The sequence below is a fragment of the Agrilus planipennis genome, unplaced genomic scaffold, assembly GCF_000699045.2.
Source record: "Agrilus planipennis isolate EAB-ADULT unplaced genomic scaffold, Apla_2.0 scaffold144, whole genome shotgun sequence".
Classification (NCBI taxonomy): domain Eukaryota; kingdom Metazoa; phylum Arthropoda; class Insecta; order Coleoptera; family Buprestidae; genus Agrilus; species Agrilus planipennis.
In genome coordinates this window covers 124,864-148,124 of record NW_020438905.1, presented here as the reverse complement: position 1 = coordinate 148,124, position 23,261 = coordinate 124,864, and the positions used below count along the sequence as shown (strand labels likewise).

The window sequence follows — 23,261 nt, the reverse complement described above, 5'->3', positions numbered from 1 at the left end:
CCTTTGAAGATATGTTTGATGTTAGGTCTCTCTACGTGCTATTAAAACATTTTCAAAGAAGGTCTCGGGGTAAAATTGTTTCTGAATAAATAAGAAAAGGGATAATTCACTTACATTTGGAAGGATAATCTGTTACGCTCAATTCCTTTAACTCACAAATTATTGTTTATATTTATTAGTGGAAATGAAGTTAATTAATTTTAAAAAAATTTCACACTATTATAGAATCGTTATCCATTTTCCATAATAGTGAAATATTTATTCAGGAACTTTTATAATTTATGTATCGAAATGTCTTATTTCAAAAAAAAAAATCTCCTTGAATAAAGTACACAAAACCTCGAAGGCAAAGAGACCCTTCGTAACATTTGATTTCATCTAAATCCCTCATGCGTCATTTCGTCTTGGACGTAGTCGTCGTGAAAAATTGTTTTTGTTTGAATCGCTGGCGGCCAAGGGGCTCAAACAGTGCCGGATCCCAATTTTAAAAGATTATATTCTCGTTCGTCGTTTGGGATAGAAGCACAGAGTGAGCGTGGCGCATAAGTTTAGCGAACCTCCCCGGCGGCTCGGAGCTGGTGCCAAGACTCGTTAATTAAGTGAGACATGCAAGCTTTATTTATTCACACCCTTAGCGAAGCCACGATCGTCTGCTTCCTCAAATTGCAGTAAATGAACCGTAAATTATGTTCCGTCGTCTTCGAGCGACGCGACGTCGCTTTACACCGCGAGAATAATGCGATCAGACGTTGGACCGATGATAACAAACGCAAAATTAAGCGATCATTATGAGACCTCTTCATTGCATTACGTCCATGCAATCAATGACGATGAAGTCTAATTCAAATGAGTAACTTCGGTGCGAAGGATACAAACCGGCACGGGAGACCTTTCTAAAGAAGAATAAATTAATTCTTTTTAAAAAAATAAGATTTCCAACATTATCTGTTTATTGGGATCCGTCAAATGGGCATACACCATCTGGTGGCAAAATGTATAACTCGAATGAGGGAAAAATTTACATAGGAACTGTGTACGCAAAGATTAGAAGCGTTCAAAATGTGATGTTACAGGCGAATGATGAGGATACTGTAGATAGAGAAGGTTAGAAATGAAGAGGTATTAGAAAGAATAGGAGAACAGAGGACTCTATGGAAGTCAATAAGAAATAGGCGAGACAAGTTAGTAACACACCTTCTCAGGCATGAAGGTCTAGTTAGAGTTAGGAGGGATAGAGGTAGACCTAGATTAGATTACTGTTCACAAATAGTTAAAGATGTGGGTTATTCTAGTTTTACGAAAATGCGAAGATTAGCTCAGGATAGTAAAGAGTGGAGGTGGGTGTCCAACCAGTCTGACGATCTTATGATGATGATACGTATTAACTTCCAATGTATTATTTGTTAGAATTAAACAAAATAGCATCTATACAAAATATTCTAATAAATACCAATAATCCACTGTTTTTGTTTGTCCACGACTGACATAAAACATTTGAAGCAGAGAAAACAATAATTATGCCATTCATTTCATTGAGAGAAATTATCCTGCAACGACACAATAGCCTGCTACATATAGCTATATACATGCATGTATATATGCGAATGTGTAGAATGCTGTATTATTATACACAGAAATTCAGCGCTAATGTAGGTATATTGCAGATTGTTTCAGTTGCCATTCTAGGTGTTGTGTCTGTGAGTTTGATGTGTCAGTTTAGTTTTGTCCCATTATATTGTTCGCATGAGAGTAAAGGTATAAATGTCTACATATACATATGGACATATGAATGTATTCCCGTCTGTCCTAAATGAGATATACACATTTTCCCGGAAATAACTAAATACTACTTATTTCCAGTGATATAATCAAAAGCGAGTCCATACAATATACCCACCAACCTACCGTATGAGCTTTGTTAAGCCTACATTACATTTGAGTTTTTTAATTAGTCTCTGGCTACGTTTTTCTGCATTATCCTGTACAGTCAAATACATGTGCACTTGACATCGACTGCTTGTACGCTGGGTTGTACCAAATACATTCAGCACTGGTGTTTATACCTAGCGTATTGGGTGTGTTCCCAAATATAACCCAGCATACTGGCGAGTGCTGATGACGTCATAAATCAACGCCATATTGTACTGTTGTGCCACCATGTTGTGGGGGTGAAACAAGTGTGACGCAGTAGTATACCAAACGAGCGTGTGTGCATCAGACTTAGAGGAATTTTTTATTGGTAATAACTTTAATAACTTTTGGAGCAAAATTGTTGTAAACGAGCACAAACGCTATTCTCAATATGGCGTTAATGTGACGTCATGACACTGGCCAGTATGTTTCGGAACGAATCAGCAGTATGGTGATGATGCATGACGTCAGCAGTATGCTGGGTTATATTTCGGAACACACCCATTATAAGCCTTGGTAAGTTCGCATTATATTTTAGTTTTTTAATTTATAGCTGGCTACGTTTTTCTGTGTTATCCTTTACGAATTTAGCTACAAACAAAGACACATGCGCATAACATCAACTGTAGATATACTTAATTGTTTATTTTGTAAACATAACTAACGCATCGGACGATTCTTCACTGCAATTTATTCATCTTACGCTAACCGCGGAAGTATACATCATTTATTTTCTCTAGCGATGTGCCCCTTCCAACGTCTTGGATGCGCGCTGGCAAAATCGTAGGTAAGGAGAAAAAAGCTCATTATACTCTCAACTTTTGTTCATTAAACATACTTTATCATACAGTACCTGCCAAAAGTTTTGTTCAATCATGAATAGTAGTAGAAAGAGTTGAAAACAAGCGTTGAAGCCTTTAATATGTCTTTAAATATAAATAAACATTTCGTTGATATTTTCAGTAGTAAATGGTACCAATAACAGCACATTTGAGCAATGAAATTGTAGTGGATAAAATGGTCAATTTTTCCGTGCAGTACTGTACGGATTATACGCTCCTCACCGGTTAAGAGTTTGGCCGAGAGTTGTCTCCTTCCTTTTCTGGCCTAGTGCTGTTCTTGTCTACTTTGCGCCGGTCAAACTGAAGGTCACATCGCTACAGAAAGTAAACGAAGTATACATTGATCACTAAAACAGTTACGGAATTCAGTTTGCACAATTTGCTAATGTGCTACTGTACGTGTGAGCAAAAAAAATAGTTGCTCAATTGTAAGGTATTGTTTGGTATTGAGGGCGCTTGAAATGCACCTTTCCCCACCTCCTATATAATATTAATGATGACTAAATGGAGCAATGATCTATCTTTGCCCACCCCGGCTGCATCGACTGCTCAAACCATAAATAATACATTTTTTTAACTTTAAAATTGGTCGCCGCTTCTTTCATTTTGTTACTCTCATGAGAGAGCCGTTACTGCATAAAATTAATTATTAGATGTTAATAAGAAACCATTTTTAAGTATGGCAAAGAAGACGCAAATTATTGCCTTAAATTGCTACCTATGTAATTATTTAAGTACTTTTTGTAGACTAATAGAACGCTTTAGTAGATTTGAACTAGTTACCCATATCTAGGCACGTTACATTATTGGTCCTTTGGGACCGATAGCGCAGTAAACTCCTATAGGGTATTTCACACTTACAAGTAAGTACTTGGAAATTGCATCCCTGCTGTTAAATCGTCTAAACTACAGTGATTTCGTTTACCGACGAAATTTCCCGATACTCTATGTACCCTAAAACTGTTAAAGGTTACGACATAGCGAAATAATTTGATTAAAATAATATTCTATAGTCCAATTGAAATTAAAAGTTCATACAAATACAACTGTTATCCATTTAACTGCTAATCGTGAATTTGCTAATTCACGATTATAGTTCAAAAGTTTGACGAATATCCATTTCTCTAATAAGCACATTGTGTAACTTGCATAATCCAATTAGTTTCTAAATGCCCCAGGATTTGTGACTAAAGTATAAGTCACCAAATAATTCCACGAAACACTCAACATCCTTCACCAATTTATAAACTTTCGTGAAAAGACAACACGATATCTGTTCTTATCGCTAGTGGTATAAGATAATCAATTGCTTGGTTGAGATATTGTGTGTTACTGTCAAAAGTCGATATGTAGACGCTCAAAGAAATGACTGGATTACTCTGCACAGAGAGCCAACGCCTTTGAACATATCCCACAATACATTTTAAGATTAAAGAAGAAAGTTAAAAATTTTCGGGAGGACGCTGGTTCAATTCCAGGTCAGTCCGCCTTGGTCTAAGTTTTTCTGTGGTTTCCTTGGATCACTTAGGCAAATGCTGGGGCAGTAATATTCCAGTATTCTGTCTTCATTTTGTCCGTATCATCTTTCTCACCCGAACCACCAACCACCCATTCCTACGATTCCTGAAAGGAGGCTGTAGAGGGTTTTCCGTCCTACTTTCCGGCGTAGTCCGGAGGGACTGCCCGCCTACCAGCATTGGAATGAAACACCTTTTTTTTTAAGAATATGAAAGCATTTTTCCAATAACATCCGAAAGTTATATCAAAATAAATGGATATTCGACTTAAGAATGTTTGAATTAGTCACAACTGTGCCCTGTATGTTTAAAATTGAAGAAAAGGTTTTCAATATTGCTCAAATTTGACACGTCCCATGGGGGAAAAATTAGCCATGAAATCGAAAAGCGTCTCAGAAACATCCCCTCCGTAACTAACTGTAATACAACTTTCAAGACTAGAAACAAGTAATGAATAATTATTATTAAAAAAGGAATAAATAATTAAATACATTATGGTATATTTAGGTTAATTTGATTTGAAATTCAATCTTAGAATGTTTTTCGGGATTTGCCGATTTCTTAGGATAATACATATTCATTAATGGATACATCAGTGTCCTTGTCAAAATTGTTAGGAAAATTATTATCCAAGTTTAATAGTCGTTGTTCTTACTAGACGGTTCTCTGATTGAAATGAGATGTTGGAAAGGCAGTTGGAACCGTAGGACTACCTAGGGTGGAAGACCAAACAACGATCATCAATCCCGAAAACTAATTTCCCAACAATGAGCACCAACCGTAAAAGCTTAAGCTTTTACACTACTTAATTATTCATCTGAATTGAAATGTAACCGAATTCAAAAAGAAATACAACAGACGCTCGAGTTAATTGTCTTTTCCTTCAATTACTATTTATATAAACGATCATTTCATTGACATAATAATAATATTAGTGTGAAAATTCATTTCCAATTTTTTACCCACTATAAACTACTTCAGGTTAATGGCGGAAAATTTGTTGCTGTTGTCACACATTCGCCGGGAATTGAACCCGGGACCTTTGGCTTTAGCACCAATGATCTGATATTAATCACTATTAAATGTCACACCACTTCATATATATAGTATACTTCGTTTACTTTCTGTAGCGATGTGACCTTCAGTTTGACCGGCGCAGAGTAGAAAAGAACAACACTAGACCAGAAAAGGAAGGAGACAACTCTCGGCCAAACTCTCAACCGGTGAGGAGTGTATAATCCGTACAGTACTGCACGGAAAAATTGACTATTTTATCCACTACAATTTCATTGCTCAAATGTGCTGTTATTGGTACCAATTACTACTGAAAATATCAACGAGATTTTTATTTATATTTGAAGATATATTAAAGGCTTTAACGCTTGTTTTCGACTAGCATTACTGTTCATGATTGAACAAAACTTTTGGCAGGTACTGTATGAATAGGTATGTTTAATGAACAAAAGTCAAGAGTATAATGGGCTTTTTTCTTCTTACCTACGATTTTGCTGGCGTGCATCCAAGACATTGGAAGGGGCATATCGCTAGAGAAAGTAAATGAAGTATAATATAATGATTGATTTCAACATATGTACATATTTTCTTATTTTCTTAATAAATTTTTCGTTTTGTAGTTATTATAGTCTCCTTACACATACATCCCTTATCAAACAAGTTTCTCCGAGTTTCCATCGTTAACTTGCATGTATGTTCTAACGAGACATAAACCAATTGTAAATTTTCAGGCTGAATTGTTCCATGCCCGTTTTATTTAACTACGATATGAAATCATAATTCGTTTCGGCTGTTGTGACGTCGTTTCTCCAATGTTCAATTAACGTCACATTTTGAAGTTTGTTCAAAAATGACCGACACAGTTTCCAAATGGATAATAAGCATTTAGTCTGATTAGATCAAACAATATTTCAAAGATCGGTAGGTTTTAAACAACATCTATAAATTGCAACAGGCACTTAAAACTGGAAAAATTTCGTGACTAATATTAGTTGTTCATAGTATCAGTTTTAAATATTAATGTGAAAATTCATTCTAATTTTCCTCCACTATAAATTACCTCAAATTAATGAGGGAAAAATCGAGCCCAGGACTTTTGGCTTTACGTACCAATGCTCTAACCACTACGCTACAAGAGGTGACAACAGCAACAACGATAAACCGTACTTATTAGGTCGTAGATCTGTCGAACTAATGTAACTAACTGAGGTAGTTTATAGTGGGAGAAAATTAGAACAAATTTTCACATTAATATTTGATATTAGCCCCTATTAAATGTCAAAGTGTTTCATATTTATGGTATCAGTTTTACTTTTATTCAAATTTAATGATACGGTAGAACTTGTTGATGAAATAACTAAGGCGTCAAAAGATGGAAAAGTAATTAGGAAAATTTTTAGAGATCGGGACATATTTCCTTACTAAGTTCACAAAAAATTTTGGAAGACACGTGAAACTAGTTAAACGTTGCGTTGGACCAATTTACCATCGACGTTTCGAACATTGCAACACCGTCCGTGCGGCACGTTCGTCAGCTAACCCTTGCAGCAGCAGTACCTACACCACCACCACCACCACCACTACCATCAGCGGCACCAGCACGGCACATAATCAAACTCCGTTTCTGGGGTATTGTCCCGGAGGGTAGCCACCCTCCGCCAGGTGGCGAGCGGCGCACGCCCGGCGTCGGGACGCTCTTAGTGTGGTGATGGCAGCCTCTCGGTCAGGACTCGTCATGGCACCACCAACGATAAAGTCAACGGTGTTTTTACCGGTTGTCATTCGCTTTTCTTCGCAGTTTTTCCGCGCTCCGGAATAAATTTTCGGCCGTTAGTAATAAACGTTAGTTATAAACGCATTCGTTAACGATCTTGCCGGTTTTCCGGTCGCAAATCCCGATAGCACACTCTAGATATACTCTTGTTCACACACATGCAAACCTACAGGATGATTATCTTGATTGCAATGATACTACTCACCACAAAGGGTAAGTTTATAGTCATAAAGATTTCCTCAATCACAACACTTATTTCCCTAGAAAATAGAAATGAGCGTTTTCTAGTAGCTAAATAGAAAATGGCCACCACATGAAAATCTTTTTTTTTTTTTAATAAAATTTTCCTACTCTACTACGATAATTACTGTAATGTTAAAGATTAAAATTTTTCTAATTTTACATTTTGTATGTTTTATTAGATATTAGGATTTTCCAATGTTTTCATCTGCATCTTGATGCTCGGTTAAAGTGTTTCCATTAGCTTTTCGAACGTGCTAGTTTTTGAACTGTTTCCGCCAACTCAAAGTGAAAGATTTGCGCCAATAAGAATGCTTCCTTAGAAACGTTACTATGGTTACTCTGTAGCGTCTTAGAATTAACAGGTGATCATATTTCCGTTGCTTGAGAGGCAACGATAATTTCGTTATCACGTTTTGGAAACTTTAATCCATCAACAAGTAACTTTTTATATTCTGTAGATATCTTTGGGCGAGGAAATAATTTATCTTTTTCGTCAAAGAAGAGTTAAAAGAAAATGTATCTATTTAAGAGCATATCTACCTACGTCAAATTTATAAACAATATTGAACTTTTCTCTCATTCTACTTTAATTTAGATTTACGTACTTTTATGGTGTAAAAAATGAACAAAGATGTCAAATATTAATATAATATATTCCTTATTTCCCATGCTTTTGTATAGAATTTGTTTTATATACATGAAATTTATAACAAATATAACACCTAAAAATAATTCAATTAGCTGTAAATTAGTGAATTTTATGTGCTAAAGTCGGGGGATGATACGGCGTTCGCTTGAAAATCGTGATTACTCTTCAATTATAAGGAAAACCAGTCATCTTTTACTATTCCTTTCAATGAGACATATATTACATACATTTTCCCTGTTTGGAATTAGAAAATTATAATTTTTTTCAGCAAAAACGACAATTAAACACAATATTTCTCATTCTGCATATATTTTTCTCAGACAACAAACTCAACTAAACAGAAAGTAATTCAATTTGATATGCTAAAATTTAACAATAGAAATTGAAAGGGCTTTTCCATCAATTATATCTATCCCAAAGTAAAATTACGAAATCACTTACAGGCATTATACCTTTACAGTGAAATGTGGGGTTTTTAACCAATATTACAAAACTATAAAATCTCACCGAATTTTTCTGAAGGAATTTCCCAACGTGCCGCATTTTCTAAAAAAGACTTTCGGCTTTTCACCATGTATCCACATTAACCACTAGATAATTAATTTCCTGCACATACTTTCAATAAAATTTGTAGAAAAGAAATTACAAAACATTATCTTTAAAATTAATTGAATTATATTCGCAAAACGCTTGTATATGTTCCAGTTCTGTCATAGTTGGTGGTAGATGTTAGCGCAACTATGCAGGAGAAATCTTTAATTAGATTGCAACTTACAAATTCGTCAAAACTTACTGTGCCTTTAAATTCTAATTGGGAATAATAATATTATATTTATTACCAAAAGCTTTTTTGATTTGACATTATTGTAAAAATTCCGACGTCGGTCTTTGCAGAATTTTAAAATTATCATTTTCAATTTCGTGATCGTTTTCTAAATAATTAATTTTTTATTTTTATATCTATTATGTTCCTTTAAGCGAATACCAAAAGTTCTGTCCATTTGACCAATATTTCTTGACAAAGACAAAGAATGTTAAAACATATGTTTGAATAAAAAAATAACTAAAGCATTTAAAAGCGTTTAAATTAATTCTACTTACTGCAACAGCCACTTGATAGCAACCATTTAATTATTTAATTTTTTATTTATTCTGTTTAATATAAAACCTAATAGCACTCTTAAATTTCCTAACTTACTTTTACTAAAAAGAAAATGAAAATGAAAATATCTGAGTGGCTTTTCTTAATTTTTTTTTTAATTCTACATGGCATTCTGCGTCTTTTGAAATACAAAACTGTGTCACCTACAGAGGTAGATCTACGTGGAAAATATCCATTATTTTTGTGGTGTCAGTTTTCCGAATATATAAAATTTCCATTTTAGACAATATGGTGGTAATATTTCAATATCGTATTCCATTTTGGTTGCGCATAAAATTTTTTGCCTCCACAAAAAACTGAGACTGTTCGTCTATAGATCTTAAAAGCTATTTTCAGAATAAAAGAACCTACAAGATAAAATTGACAACCAAAAGAACAGTGAGGCTGGAAGGACAAAGGATGTTTTGTGCAAAAAATTATGACACCATTTGCTTTTATCTGAACAGAAGTTTTTCAGACAATCGAGACGATCTGGCTTACTAATATTGTCTTCTAAAATATTCTATTCTCGTTCTTACTGATGCTGAAACGTAATATTGTAAGGCCTTTTCTAAGATAATATTAAATGCCCAGCTTTTGTCCTTAGCTTCGCTCACGTAATATTATTTACTTTAAAAATGTCATATTTTGAATTTTTAGAAGAATATATACTATCCTACATTTTTTTATAGATCTTAAACCTAACCATGAAAGGATGAAACACAAATTGAATAATATGTTAGGTACACAGGGACTGTAAATCCCTAATCTTATTTAAATCATAATTTTAGCGTATATTAATGCGATTTTATGCAAATAAATATTTTTAACTTTTTAGGAAGTATGATTATTCGATTGAAATAAATTATCTTTGATCGATTTTATCACATAAATAATTAAGGGTTGTCAAAAAATATAAAAACAAAGTATTGGAGTTTTAATGATAGAACGAACATCGTCTTTCCGGAAGGATAGAAACTCATCAGTTGAGATTTTTAGGTTCTAGGATACTTCTGATGGCATCAAAAGTCCTATCGAAATTTTGGTGGCCGATTTTGACCTAAAAAAACGATAACAGTTGATGCTGCACATCTTTCTGATGAGGCAAAAGTAGAAACTTTCTCGCTTTTCCGCGCATGCATATTCTCCTATCTGAGCTAATTTTAGCATTTCCCTAAAACTAGAACATCCCACAACTTTAACTATTTGAGGACAGTAATCTAATCAAGCTCTACCTCTACTCCTCTTAACTCCTTTGCCTTTGATTTGTCTCTGATTAGATTTTCATGCATGGGAAGGTATCCTAGCAACCTATCAAGACTATTTTTTATTGACTTCCATAGAGTCCTCTGTTCTCCTATTCTTTCTAATACGTCTTCATTTCTAACCTTCTGTATCATTTTGCACGTTTCTAACCTTTTCTTTTCCGCCGCGCCCACCGTCCATGTTTCGCACCCGTACAGCGCCGCGCTTCAAACATTCACCTTTAACAATCATTTTCGAATTTCTAAATTAATCGTTCGCGAGCATAAAAATGACTTTATTGGAGGTGATCCGACCCTGCGCTATCCTCTGCTTTATATCCGTACTACTCCTTCCACCTTGACTTATCTGACTTCCTAGATACCTAAAATCAGCAACTTCTTCTAATCTTCCGTCTCCTACCTTTATATTCGCTCTTTCCCTACTTCTCCTTCCCTTCATATTTATTTATTACGTATTTATAAATAATGTTGTTGTTACAACCTACTCGTATTGTGTCCGTTTTATTTTCGAGACCCGATGCAAATAGAAGCAGAACATCAATTAGGCAGAAATTTTACGCTTGTATTTATCTGCCTCAATGAACACTCAATAATCTGCTAATTGCAAGAGAGTTTCAGCAATTACGAAGCAATTAACATCAGTGCAAATCTCCTCTATAATTTTACGATCTCATTAAGATTCATCATTATTNGATATAATGCGCAGCCGCGCGGAGAGCGGGGAGTCCGCTAGAGTACCGGCGGCGCGTGCTGTGCTCAGCTGTTGCTTTCTTACCTTGTTGCGAGTACAATTCCTATTAAGTAATCCATAAAAAGCTTCAGTTTTAATGATGTTGGGTTTTGATTGACGTACAGAGAGTGATTGTTATTCGTGTAACAAGAGTCACCTATAGATTTTGGACAGTTTAAACAATAAAAAGTCACATCAGAAGAACATGGGCCGTAAATAGTTGTTATTATTTTTTAAATGAATTTACATTACGTAGTTTCAAATCCACGTACCTACCTACATATGTATCTATATGTTTATACCACATAACCCATATTTAGGATAAGTCATTTTACTACCTCTCGGAGTATCGTAAAAAAAAAAGCGAGGGTGGCTGTAAATAAAGGGCGTTTGTTGAAGTTCGCAGTGCATAAAATATTTCATTACTTCAAACATTTTCGGGTTTACGACGTTATAAAAAGAGGAAATCGCATTTTATAAACTATTTTCATGCTAAATATGAAAAAATTCCCATGGTGTAGAAAAAAAATTGCTTATTTAATATATACCATTAGACTGTATACGTATGCTGGACGTAATCTCCCCAAAAAATTGTAAATTCCACTGACAAACACCTTTACTACACTTTCAAATGTTTCATTTGACAGAAACTAAAGATAAGATAAAAGATAGATTTTCTGATTATCTCTTTAGTGACTATCACACACAATTTATAATAAGAAAGTAATTTTCCGAATTTTTAAATCGTCTTTTACCTAACAATTATATTGTAAGTATAGCAGAAAATCATTTTATGGACCATATTGCAGATTTAGCAAAAAAATTGATATTTTAATGTTAAGATGGGATACATAATCTTCGGTAAGACAAAAGCTTTCTTAATAATTAAAATTGTAAAAATTGTTTCGTAACTTCATTAATCATGTTATTTAATAAACACAGTCAAAATTTTCTTTATAGTAAAAAACAAATAAATTATAAACTTCAGTATTTCTTGAAAGTATTAAATAACCCCAGCAAGATGTTCAACAAAATTTATAGGTGAAGGTAAAGCACACGAATGTGTCGGAATGTGACGTTACAAATGATTTACACTACCGCAAATTTTCTTTAACACCCTACTCGGGTAACTTTACCGTAACATGGAACTTAATTAATTATCTCTCGAATAAAACACCTCCGCATTTCATAGGATAACGACCTTAACTTTTCGTCGTTTGGTTTTTATTTACGTCTGATCCGCAATCCGAAATTAAAAAGGAAAAATCGTAATTAATTAGAATATGAGAGATTTTCATGTCTGAAAAGGCAGGTACTCAAATATTAAATTAAAGACCCTTACAACAAGCCCATTCATTTGATATATTACACGGTACAGTTTGCAAAACTTTTTTTGTAATTTCTTATTGCCCCCCCCCCCCAAAAAAACGACCTCTATGTTCAAAATTAATTTATTTACGTTTTGTATTCATATTTGGGTCACACAAATTCATATGTGTACTAAACTTAATCGGTCCAGTAGATTAGGAGCAAATTGACTATGACAGACGGACAGACAGACAAACGAATGCTCATATAATGGTATCGTGTTTCATTCGAGCGTACGGAACCCTAAAAATACTGCATCCTTAGCTATTAAATCTAGGTCTACCTATGCCCATTTCTATCCCTCGTTCGGATGCTTCTAATATGTCTCTGACCAGCGCTCCAAGTGTCAGAAAGTACCCTACCATTATACCTATCCTTCTTCTGTTTCGCATCTATAACCATATGCCCTTATTCTCCTACTTTTTCCAGTACTTCCCAAGTCTACCATTTAAGTTAGTCAGTCAGTCAATTAGAAAAGACAGAGCCGGAATAAAACAAATTCGTAGGTAACTTCTATACACCGTCACAGGTGCCAACTCAATATCTGAATGAAATGAATAAATGTTGAAAAGGGGTGCTAAAATCTTCTAAAATAATTAAACCACAGGTACTTCAAGCATATTGCATGTGGTATATACGTATTATGTACTTAAATTAGTGAGCATATGAATTCATTTCACCCTTATTAATTTAAGTGCCTCCCAAACTGCATAAAGTTTACATCGTGGTAAGTTTCACTCTTATCCCGTTGATGTTTTGATGTTCATTATCGTAGGACGTTGACACCACGAGTTGACACCGAGTTCTTCTATGCACGGGCAGAGCTGTTGAAAATACGCGATTCCGACATCTATAAGCTGAAAATCAGCTTTAAAATCTAATTTCGTTGAGGCAAAATTAACCGAGAGTAAGAGGTAATGCGGCCGCAATATTAATAGGCTGTCTCCCGTTGCCAGGGTAACGCCTCGTCCTGCAACCCCCCCATCTACCGGCTGTCTCTGCTACTAGCACTTACACATTCGTTGTAAATTATTTAATACGCGAGGTGTAATATGAATATGCACGTCAGAATATTAAACAAGAAAATGATTTATAATTCCGGAAATTTCCACAGAGGGTTACTACCGCAAATATACGTACGTCTATACACATTCATAAGATGACTTGTTACATCATTACTTACGTACGTCAAGTCGTAACTAATAAAAGCGCAACCGTATTACGAAATTAACGTTCAGTTTTAACACCACCATCAAGGTTACATATTTTTATGACTTACGTTAAACAATTCAGTTATTAACAAAAATTGGTAAAGGCTTTCGGGATCAGTATCTAAGTTAACTGATACTGTCCTAAATCGGGACTAACGTCGTCTATTGGAATTGCTTTTTAACGTGGATAGTCCATGTCCAGCATCGGAGATGGAAGTACCTCTGAAGAAGCTTTAGAGAGCAATTCCAACCGAACATTTTAGTGTCTTCTGACTACTAATCATACTTTCCTTTTAAGTTACTGAAGTGAAACTTCTATATAGACGACGGGGTATTACGATTTTTCTGTAACGAAAAAGCGTTACGGCCGCGTGGAGGGGGTAGACGGATATCGCGGGATGAGAGGCGGCAGCGGCGGAGGGAGAGAAAGGCTGTCGGCGGCGGAGAGAGGACTACGACTGTATTAGATGGATATAATGCGCAGCCGCGCGGAGAGCGGGGAGTCCGCTAGAGTACCGGCGGCGCGTGCTGTGCTCAGCTGTTGCTTTCTTACCTTGTTGCGAGTACAATTCCTATTAAGTAATCCATAAAAAGCTTCAGTTTTAATGATGTTGGGTTTTGATTGACGTACAGAGAGTGATTGTTATTCGTGTAACAAGAGTCACCTATAGATTTTGGACAGTTTAAACAATAAAAAGTCACATCAGAAGAACATGGGCCGTAAATAGTTGTTATTATTTTTTAAATGAATTTACATTACGTAGTTTCAAATCCACGTACCTACCTACATATGTATCTATATGTTTATACCACATAACCCATATTTAGGATAAGTCATTTTACTACCTCTCGGAGTATCGTAAAAAAAAAAGCGAGGGTGGCTGTAAATAAAGGGCGTTTGTTGAAGTTCGCAGTGCATAAAATATTTCATTACTTCAAACATTTTCGGGTTTACGACGTTATAAAAAGAGGAAATCGCATTTTATAAACTATTTTCATGCTAAATATGAAAAAATTCCCATGGTGTAGAAAAAAAATTGCTTATTTAATATATACCATTAGACTGTATACGTATGCTGGACGTAATCTCCCCAAAAAATTGTAAATTCCACTGACAAACACCTTTACTACACTTTCAAATGTTTCATTTGACAGAAACTAAAGATAAGATAAAAGATAGATTTTCTGATTATCTCTTTAGTGACTATCACACACAATTTATAATAAGAAAGTAATTTTCCGAATTTTTAAATCGTCTTTTACCTAACAATTATATTGTAAGTATAGCAGAAAATCATTTTATGGACCATATTGCAGATTTAGCAAAAAAATTGATATTTTAATGTTAAGATGGGATACATAATCTTCGGTAAGACAAAAGCTTTCTTAATAATTAAAATTGTAAAAATTGTTTCGTAACTTCATTAATCATGTTATTTAATAAACACAGTCAAAATTTTCTTTATAGTAAAAAACAAATAAATTATAAACTTCAGTATTTCTTGAAAGTATTAAATAACCCCAGCAAGATGTTCAACAAAATTTATAGGTGAAGGTAAAGCACACGAATGTGTCGGAATGTGACGTTACAAATGATTTACACTACCGCAAATTTTCTTTAACACCCTACTCGGGTAACTTTACCGTAACATGGAACTTAATTAATTATCTCTCGAATAAAACACCTCCGCATTTCATAGGATAACGACCTTAACTTTTCGTCGTTTGGTTTTTATTTACGTCTGATCCGCAATCCGAAATTAAAAAGGAAAAATCGTAATTAATTAGAATATGAGAGATTTTCATGTCTGAAAAGGCAGGTACTCAAATATTAATAAAAAAATAAAAATAATCTCTGAATGTAATAGGATTTTGCTTACTCAAATACAGTAAGGAAGCGGCACTAGTTTGTAGCTTTTGCTGATGAAAATTACCTGAAAGAAAATAGAAAATTTTAGAAAATTAAATATGCCTACCATAGATGCAAAAAGTTAAGTAATATTTTAAAATATTACACCTAATCATAAATGCCACATCTTCCCCCAAATTCCCAAAGTTTTACACTCAAGTTACAAGTTTTAAGGTCATAGTCATAACTTTTACACCAAATATGCACACATCAATGATAAAAAATGTAAAACGAAGATATACAGTACGTTTTCTGTTACAATTAGTAACTGTTTTACAATGTGCTATCAAACAGAGTTGTCACTCTATGGCAGATTTACCTTTAAGGCCTTTTTAAGATGCTGCGACTGCGACTGTTAGAACAATCAAAATATATGAAATTTTATGGTTAATTTTTATATGGTAGAAATGCACACGGTAGAAAAAATGAAATTTGATTGAGGCATTGTATCGCATAGTTTATCTGTCGGCTTTATGTCGGACGTTATTTTCAGGAAATTAAAAAAAAAATCAGGCTGTTCTAGGACCACTCAAGATCTTCTTCAGCCGAGGGTCAAGGTCGGTGGTTGTTTTTCCAATAAAAAAATGGCATATTTCCTTGTTCAATTGTGATTTTGTAGTACAATTAATTTTTAGATTTTATTTATTCTTCCAAGTAGCTTTGCCACTTTTAATGCCTTATCTACTAATTTCCTACTTTTGAATAACGTTTGCTGCTTTCCATCAGTTCACTTTTAGAGACACTTCACACTGATAATTAGCTGAATTTCGAGAGTCCTCCAACCGATTCCGATGTATGTGGGCCTACCTTTATAAACGTGATGAGACTTTTTGTGTTTTTAATGATTATTATAAAATTTCAATGAATAACGCCTACGGTAAACAATTAAAAAATAAACAATATTATAATAAACCTATTGGCGTTGTAACAATTGTATGCGCTAATTGTTGGAATAATCTGGTTCTTCTGAGGATTCCCCGGAATACTCAGAATTCAGTTCCGCAAAAGCAGAAACCGAAATAGGAAAATGTGGTAGCGTTAATGAATACGAAACGACCATGTGTAATGCCAGGCAAAATTACGTGCAGAATGGCGTAAACAATGGGGATATTTAATTTAAACAATTAAGTTACACTGCTCAGAGCAGCTACTGGACCGATGTAAACGAAAATTTGTGGCAAGGTAAATCACGCTGCGGCTTTCCCATCTGATATATTTATGTACCCACGTATACTCTGCAGGAAGTGCTAACGGCTTTTGCACCTGCTGCATTTTTACCATGTTACAACCAAATAAACGTCTTTACCTACGTAAAACTGGCGTGTGATTAACGAATATGTACATATATACTAAAAAAACTAGAGGCTTTTCCAATTTTAATAGTTTATTAAAACACAATAACTGAAAATACCACATTAAAGGTTGGTCTGTGTTCTGTCAGAGCTGTCTGCGACGCGCTAATGAGATCCAAAAAGATCGAAATCGCGATCCGCGTCTGGCAGTTTCGACAGAACACAGACCACTTCCAATAATTTTATACAATAACTGTTCACTTCAGTTTAAATATAACATTAATATTTGCTCGTGAGAGAGTTGTACGAAGTACGATCAAATTATTACGAACGAACTAGATAATATCTAATGAAATTTGAATTATTTTCCTTCAATGTACTCTCCTTAGCTAGTAATACAGTAATCTCAACTTGATTCCATGTTTGGAAACATTTCTGGAAGGCTTCTTTCGGAAAGGACTTAATAGCTGTTCCAGCATGGCCATCTCAATATGAAAAACGGTGTCAAAACGTTTTTCTTTTAGTACCAGTTTTTATTTTTGAGAAGAATCAAAAGTCAAACGGTGTTAAATCCGAACAACAAGGCGGATGTAAACTGACAGGAACCTTCTCATCGGTCAAAAACTCACGGATCAAAACCCATTTTTCTGGTCTCATTTTCCGTACATCGTTTCGCAAACGTTACAGTAAGCCCTTGTAATATTCGGATTTTGTAGTTGTTCCCCTGATCGCACTATAACCTTACTATCAAAATAATAAACAATAAGCATGATCTCCATATTTGGATTTGATTGACGTGTCCTCTTAGGAACTCCATTTTGATCCCAGGGTCGTAGTGATTTTTCCCGTTTCATATCCAGTTTTATTTTTGCTCGGATCTGCATCAAAACGATTCTTCAAGTTCAAGCAAAATGACATACGAATTTCCTTCTATTCATCGGTTAAAAGTCTGGTAACAAATTTCGCACACACTCGTTTCATTTGCAAGTTATTGGTTAGAATGCTTTCCACTGGCACGCACGAGAAGTTTATAGTTCTTCACCATTCTCTCAAATAGTCAATTGCCTTTAAACAAACGCCAGTGATGGATTTTAACATTTGAGATACAGATACCTCACTGATGGACCCCTAATTACAGTCTAATAAAAATAGTGTTTACCCATCCAACTGGACACATTAGGTATTTGTGATTATGATGATAACATATATAGAGAGTTTCAGAAAATACTACAAACGGCACAGTTAACGCCATCTGTAGCACGATGCTACATTTTAGGATTAAGTATGGCGTTCACTGTGCTGTTTGTAGTATTTTCTGAAACGCACTGTTAAGACAGCAGGTAAAAGTTGGTCTGTGTTCTGTCGGAGCTGCCTGCGACGCGCTGATGAGATCCAAAAAGATCGAAATCGCGATCCGCGTCTGGCAGTTTCGACAGAATACAGANACATAGGCCTTTCATTATAGCAATAATTATTCCAATAAAGGACAAATTCTGAACCAAGCAATATAATCTGCTAAGATAATCTGTATTTAGGTCTGTAACTGCTCAGTTCTGCGACAACGTGTGGTGGCGTCCTCGTCCGACGTAATTCCGCAATCTAATTTGTGGTTGAAGATGTCAGTACAGTAATTTAAATGATAATTAAACCACCTAACGGTATGGATTACCGAGTGGAACGTTACGATTTAGATAAGGATATTAGCGCAAATTATTTAATAGGGAATGAGATTACAGTAAATTGATGGACCAAGTCTATAATATATATAGTGGATGCATTTAAACAAAAAAATTTGTCGAAATTTAACTAATATATTCTGTTAGGAGGAAAAATAAATAATACGTAGTTTCCATTTTAAACTTTAACTAGATATAAGTCACATATACCTATCGTTCTACATATTTATTTAGGTTTGTAACAGTAACTTGTGGAGTTCTCTCCTCTCTACATATAAGCTTTTGTACCTTAGGTCTATCTTCCGATATTCGCGCGCTTAGATATCAATATTCGGTCCTAGGGTCATCGACACAGCCTTAGATAAAATGGAAGTGGTATTGACTGAACAGTATTATGTATATGAAAATAATAAAAAGTAAAACACAAATACGGGTATGCAAGGGAAGAAAAATTAGGGATGGAGTGAAAAGAATAATCTCATCAGATAAGTCAGGACGGAAGGAGTAGAAGGGATATAAAGCATAGGATAACGTAGGGTCGAATCACCTTCAATAAAAAGAAGTCACTTCTATGCTCGCAAACGGTTACTTTAGAAATTCGAAAGAGGTTGTTAAAGGTGTATGTTTAGAACATGGTATTACCCGGGTGCGAAACGTGAACGATGGGTACGGCGGAAAAGCAAGGGTTAGAAGCGTTTGAAATGTAATATTACAGGCGAATGATGAGGATATCGTGGATAGAGAAGGTTATAAATGAGCAGGTATTAGAAATAATAGGAGAACAGAGTTCATCGGGGAAGTCAATAAGAAATAGACGAGATAGGTTGGTAGCACACATTCTCAGTCATGAAAGGCTAGACATACGTATTAGAAGCTGAAACAGGAGTTAAAAAGAGTAGAGGCAGGCCCTGATTAGATTAGGATACAAAAAACTGAAGGTACGTGTTCATCCAGTTTTAGGAATAACGATCTTAATGATATGTTGACGATGCGAGCATAGACGAACAATTAAAAATGTAACTACACCATCATCCGCACACGTCCAAATTTGGAGAGGTTATAGAGAAGATTTAATTTTGTAAATACATTTAAAAAGAGTCATTATGAAATTATTAGTAATAAAGGTAGACCACAATTAGAAACAAAAACTGTACTGCGTCCGGTTACTGAATTATCCAAATAGTATACAGTTATGCATATTGCATAGGCAGGTATTTTCGTTTCTTTTAAATGCAATATGCGTAATTGCGTGACAATTACGATAATTACAACGCTCAAATTTTAATCAATGACCAAGTTTCCGTGCCAGGCCTAATTCCACCGTAACCTGGTCCACAACTTCCTGATGCTGGTGATGCGATGCGATGAATTGAAAATCAATCTCGCAACAAAATCTAACTCTCTCACACACTTTGTACCTCTCTGTCTTTACCTAATGCTCGTGCTGCAACAGCGTTCTCTATTATATAGCCAAAGGACGAATCTGATCACAAGGATATGTTTAGTTAGGATCACAAGGATATGTTTAATTAGAAACCATCACGCCGTAGCCTCATGAAATTAGAATCGATACTCAATTAGTTAGATTTTTTGTTGATTTCTACCAACAAAATAATAAAAATTTAATCAGTATCGTTCAACAGTGTCGGGTACCCGGCGTCATTATCCGGTACCCGGCCGAACCCTAAAAAAGTGCCGTATACCTGGCCCATCTCTAGTTTTTAGTACAGACGGATTTTGTCGAATATTTTCAGTTTTATTATATTTCTTTCCTTATCTATTTCAGCTTCACCCAAACATATTTAATATATCTTATGTAACTTGCTAGGGAAAGACTGCTTACAGACAGTAAGTTTCTTTACACCATATATAACTCCCCTAGACCAAAATTTCAGTCTCTTTCCAGTCTCTAAGAGTCTTTCAGAATCTTTCAGCGTCTCTGAGAGTGTCTCTCGCAGTCTTTCACAGTGTCTCAGTTATTGCCTAGGTGTTTCTATGGATCTCTCACAGTCTCTGTATAAGAGACTCGTACGACAAAATTGTTAATTCAGAGATTCGAGTCTCTCGCAGAGAGACTGAATGAATAAAACTGAAAAATTGCGAGACTCGAGTGTCTCGTGGAAAGACTGGGATCTCTGAAATATGTTGAACTTAGAAAATTTTAACTACGTCTATCGAGAGACACCACTTATTGAGAGATTCGGGTCTCTCGTTCAGAGACTGGATACGAAATGAGGATCTCTCTATGAGCGACTCCAGTCTCTCGTTTAGAGACGCTAAACAGTTTTTTTGATAGTCTCTTTCAGCGACACCAGAGAGACTCGATGAGAGACAAAGACTCGCTTTCAGAGATTGAACATTTTTATCGCGGGTCCTGAAACTCCTTAAATGAGTAAATATGTAATCGTACCATTGTGAACTTCCCTTAATGTGGTTTCTGTAAAGGCAAAATACGTTCGGAGCACTTCTCGAGCATTATTTGGAAAAATCGAAGACCGTGAAATCAAGATTGATATTTAAGGCAGTCGATAAGCTCAACAAGTGAATTCGAAATTAATCGTTCTTTCTACGTAGACAGCTCACCCGTACTGTCGCTGCCACATATAGACTCGAAGAGCAATAACACACCTGGCAATAAAGTTTCGAAATAAATTTATTTTCAAGGTAGAACAAAGTCGTTTACCTAAGTATTTTTTAACACAGACAACCATAGGAAATATGACAAAGTTTTCAGCAATGGAATCTACCACAAAACGAACAAAAATGGATTTATCTAATAATCAATGCATATGTTTAGTCAAAATCGTTCGTATCATGGTTTCATAACTTCTAATTGTTACCGTTAGAAATAGTCAACCTCACCTAACCTAACACCCGTGACTACGAGAACTACATGTTTAATAATTACAAATTGTAGTACAACCAATTAATTTTGTTTATAAACGAGAACAACAAAAGCTGAATACTGCGAAAATAGCAACGCAAACTAAAAGAGGAACTAAATCACTAACGATATAATACCTTTTTATATAATTTAAAGTAGCACAATTGGTAATTTCGACCACAATATCAAAAATAAGGACAGTAACCACGAANATTTTCGAGACCCGATGCAAATAGAAGCAGAACATCAATTAGGCAGAAATTTTACGCTTGTATTTATCTGCCTCAATGAACACTCAATAATCTGCTAATTGCAAGAGAGTTTCAGCAATTACGAAGCAATTAACATCAGTGCAAATCTCCTCTATAATTTTACGATCTCATTAAGATTCATCATTATTGTTTTCTTCCTTTGTACAAAGAGGAACCTTCTTATTCCGAGTTATTCTAATGAGAGGTTAAAGTCCTCTAATGAACGCTTACTTCCATTTTTCTTTAAAGAAATATTAAATTACAAAAAATGATGAATAAAACGGTCTACCTTCATGACAGAAGGATTGTTTGAAAGAACCGACGAATAACACAGGATCCTTTTCTTAGTTTTTGTAGGGATTAAGCAATAATAAGGTCCTTCAACATGAATGCAGAAACAGCTAATTGTTATAAGACTACTTTAAAATATCTATCCCAAGCTTTCACCAAATCTTCATCAGATTTTTATTAAGGAAGGGATTGAATAATCACTTGAATATAAGCTGCACTACATCATGTCTCGTATTTTAACTGTATTATTAAAGGCAAAATGCCCTACCCTTTTCATTTAATATACCTATCCCCAGCTAAAATTATACAGACATAGACATACACCTCAACATGACAAAATAAAAGAATAAACAGTCCCTATTAATTGAAAAAAAAAATCAAACGTAGATGCCACGTAGTAATTAATAGTTTCTACTTTTAATTTAGATTAAAAACTACCCTTAAAATGAATAAGAATGCAAAATGTATTCGCGCATCAAAAGCCTAAAATTGAATGTAAAATTTCACCGAATTATTCAAAGGTATGAACATTAAAACGACATTCCCCGCATAATACTTCCATTTCATCTGAACGTTTGTCAGAGCTTTGTGGTTTTCTGGGTCTCAAAATTAAAAAAGGAGATCCGCCGTACCCGACGTATGTACGTACTATGTAGGTATACCTGTAATACCTACACATAGATTACAAAGAAATATGAGTACGATTATCCATGTCGTTGCGTCGCTACGTTTTTACGGTTAATCCATGCCAGCTACTCTCTTACAATTTTTCAAAGCCACAGCATCTGCCTTTGCATTTCTGTACGTTTCTGCATATTTAACTCTATCTTTATACCCCCGTGTTACTTTCATGTTTATGTAAACTACTTACCTTTACTCTATGTCTCGCTAAATATGAATATGATGCGCACCCTCGAATCCGCATTACCCGAACTGAATAATGAATATTATCTATAGATCCGTAAGTTTTTCAGATTTTCAAACAAAATAAGACTAAATTAAATCCAGTTCGAAGAGAGCTTGAAGTAAGTAAAAGAACAAATAAGAAAACGGACAGACAGACACACAAGTAATACTATAAGAGCTCTGTTTTTCATGCGGAAGTACGGAACCCTAACCCGAGAACCACGTTATGTTCAGACCATAGACTTCTAATCAATTTTCCTATAATCTACAAGTAAAAAACTATTTACTGATTTTTTCAAAATTTTAGGTTCAGTAGTTTCAGAAATAAGGGGGGAATGGTCAATTTTCATCTATTTTCTTAAATAACTTTAACTATTTATTTTATAA

At 34.8% G+C, this 23,261-nt stretch overlaps 1 protein-coding gene across 5 annotated transcripts in view; it reads left to right on the top strand.

Annotated features, from left to right (window-relative positions):
• The first annotated feature begins 6,976 nt into the window (after window positions 1-6,976).
• LOC108737726 (Down syndrome cell adhesion molecule-like protein Dscam2) overlaps window positions 6,977-23,261 on the top strand; it is a 106,164-nt gene continuing 89,879 nt past the window's right edge. For 3 of the 5 annotated variants that reach the window (XM_018470804.1, XM_025973359.1, XM_018470807.1), the window contains exon 1: window positions 6,978-7,271. In XM_018470804.1, coding sequence (XP_018326306.1) covers window positions 7,217-7,271 — 55 coding nt within the window. In that variant the 5' untranslated portion in view covers window positions 6,978-7,216. Of the gene's footprint in view, window positions 7,272-23,261 lie in introns of all 5 variants that reach the window. The other 2 variants (XR_001937893.1, XM_025973360.1) reach the window with 1 other exon arrangement.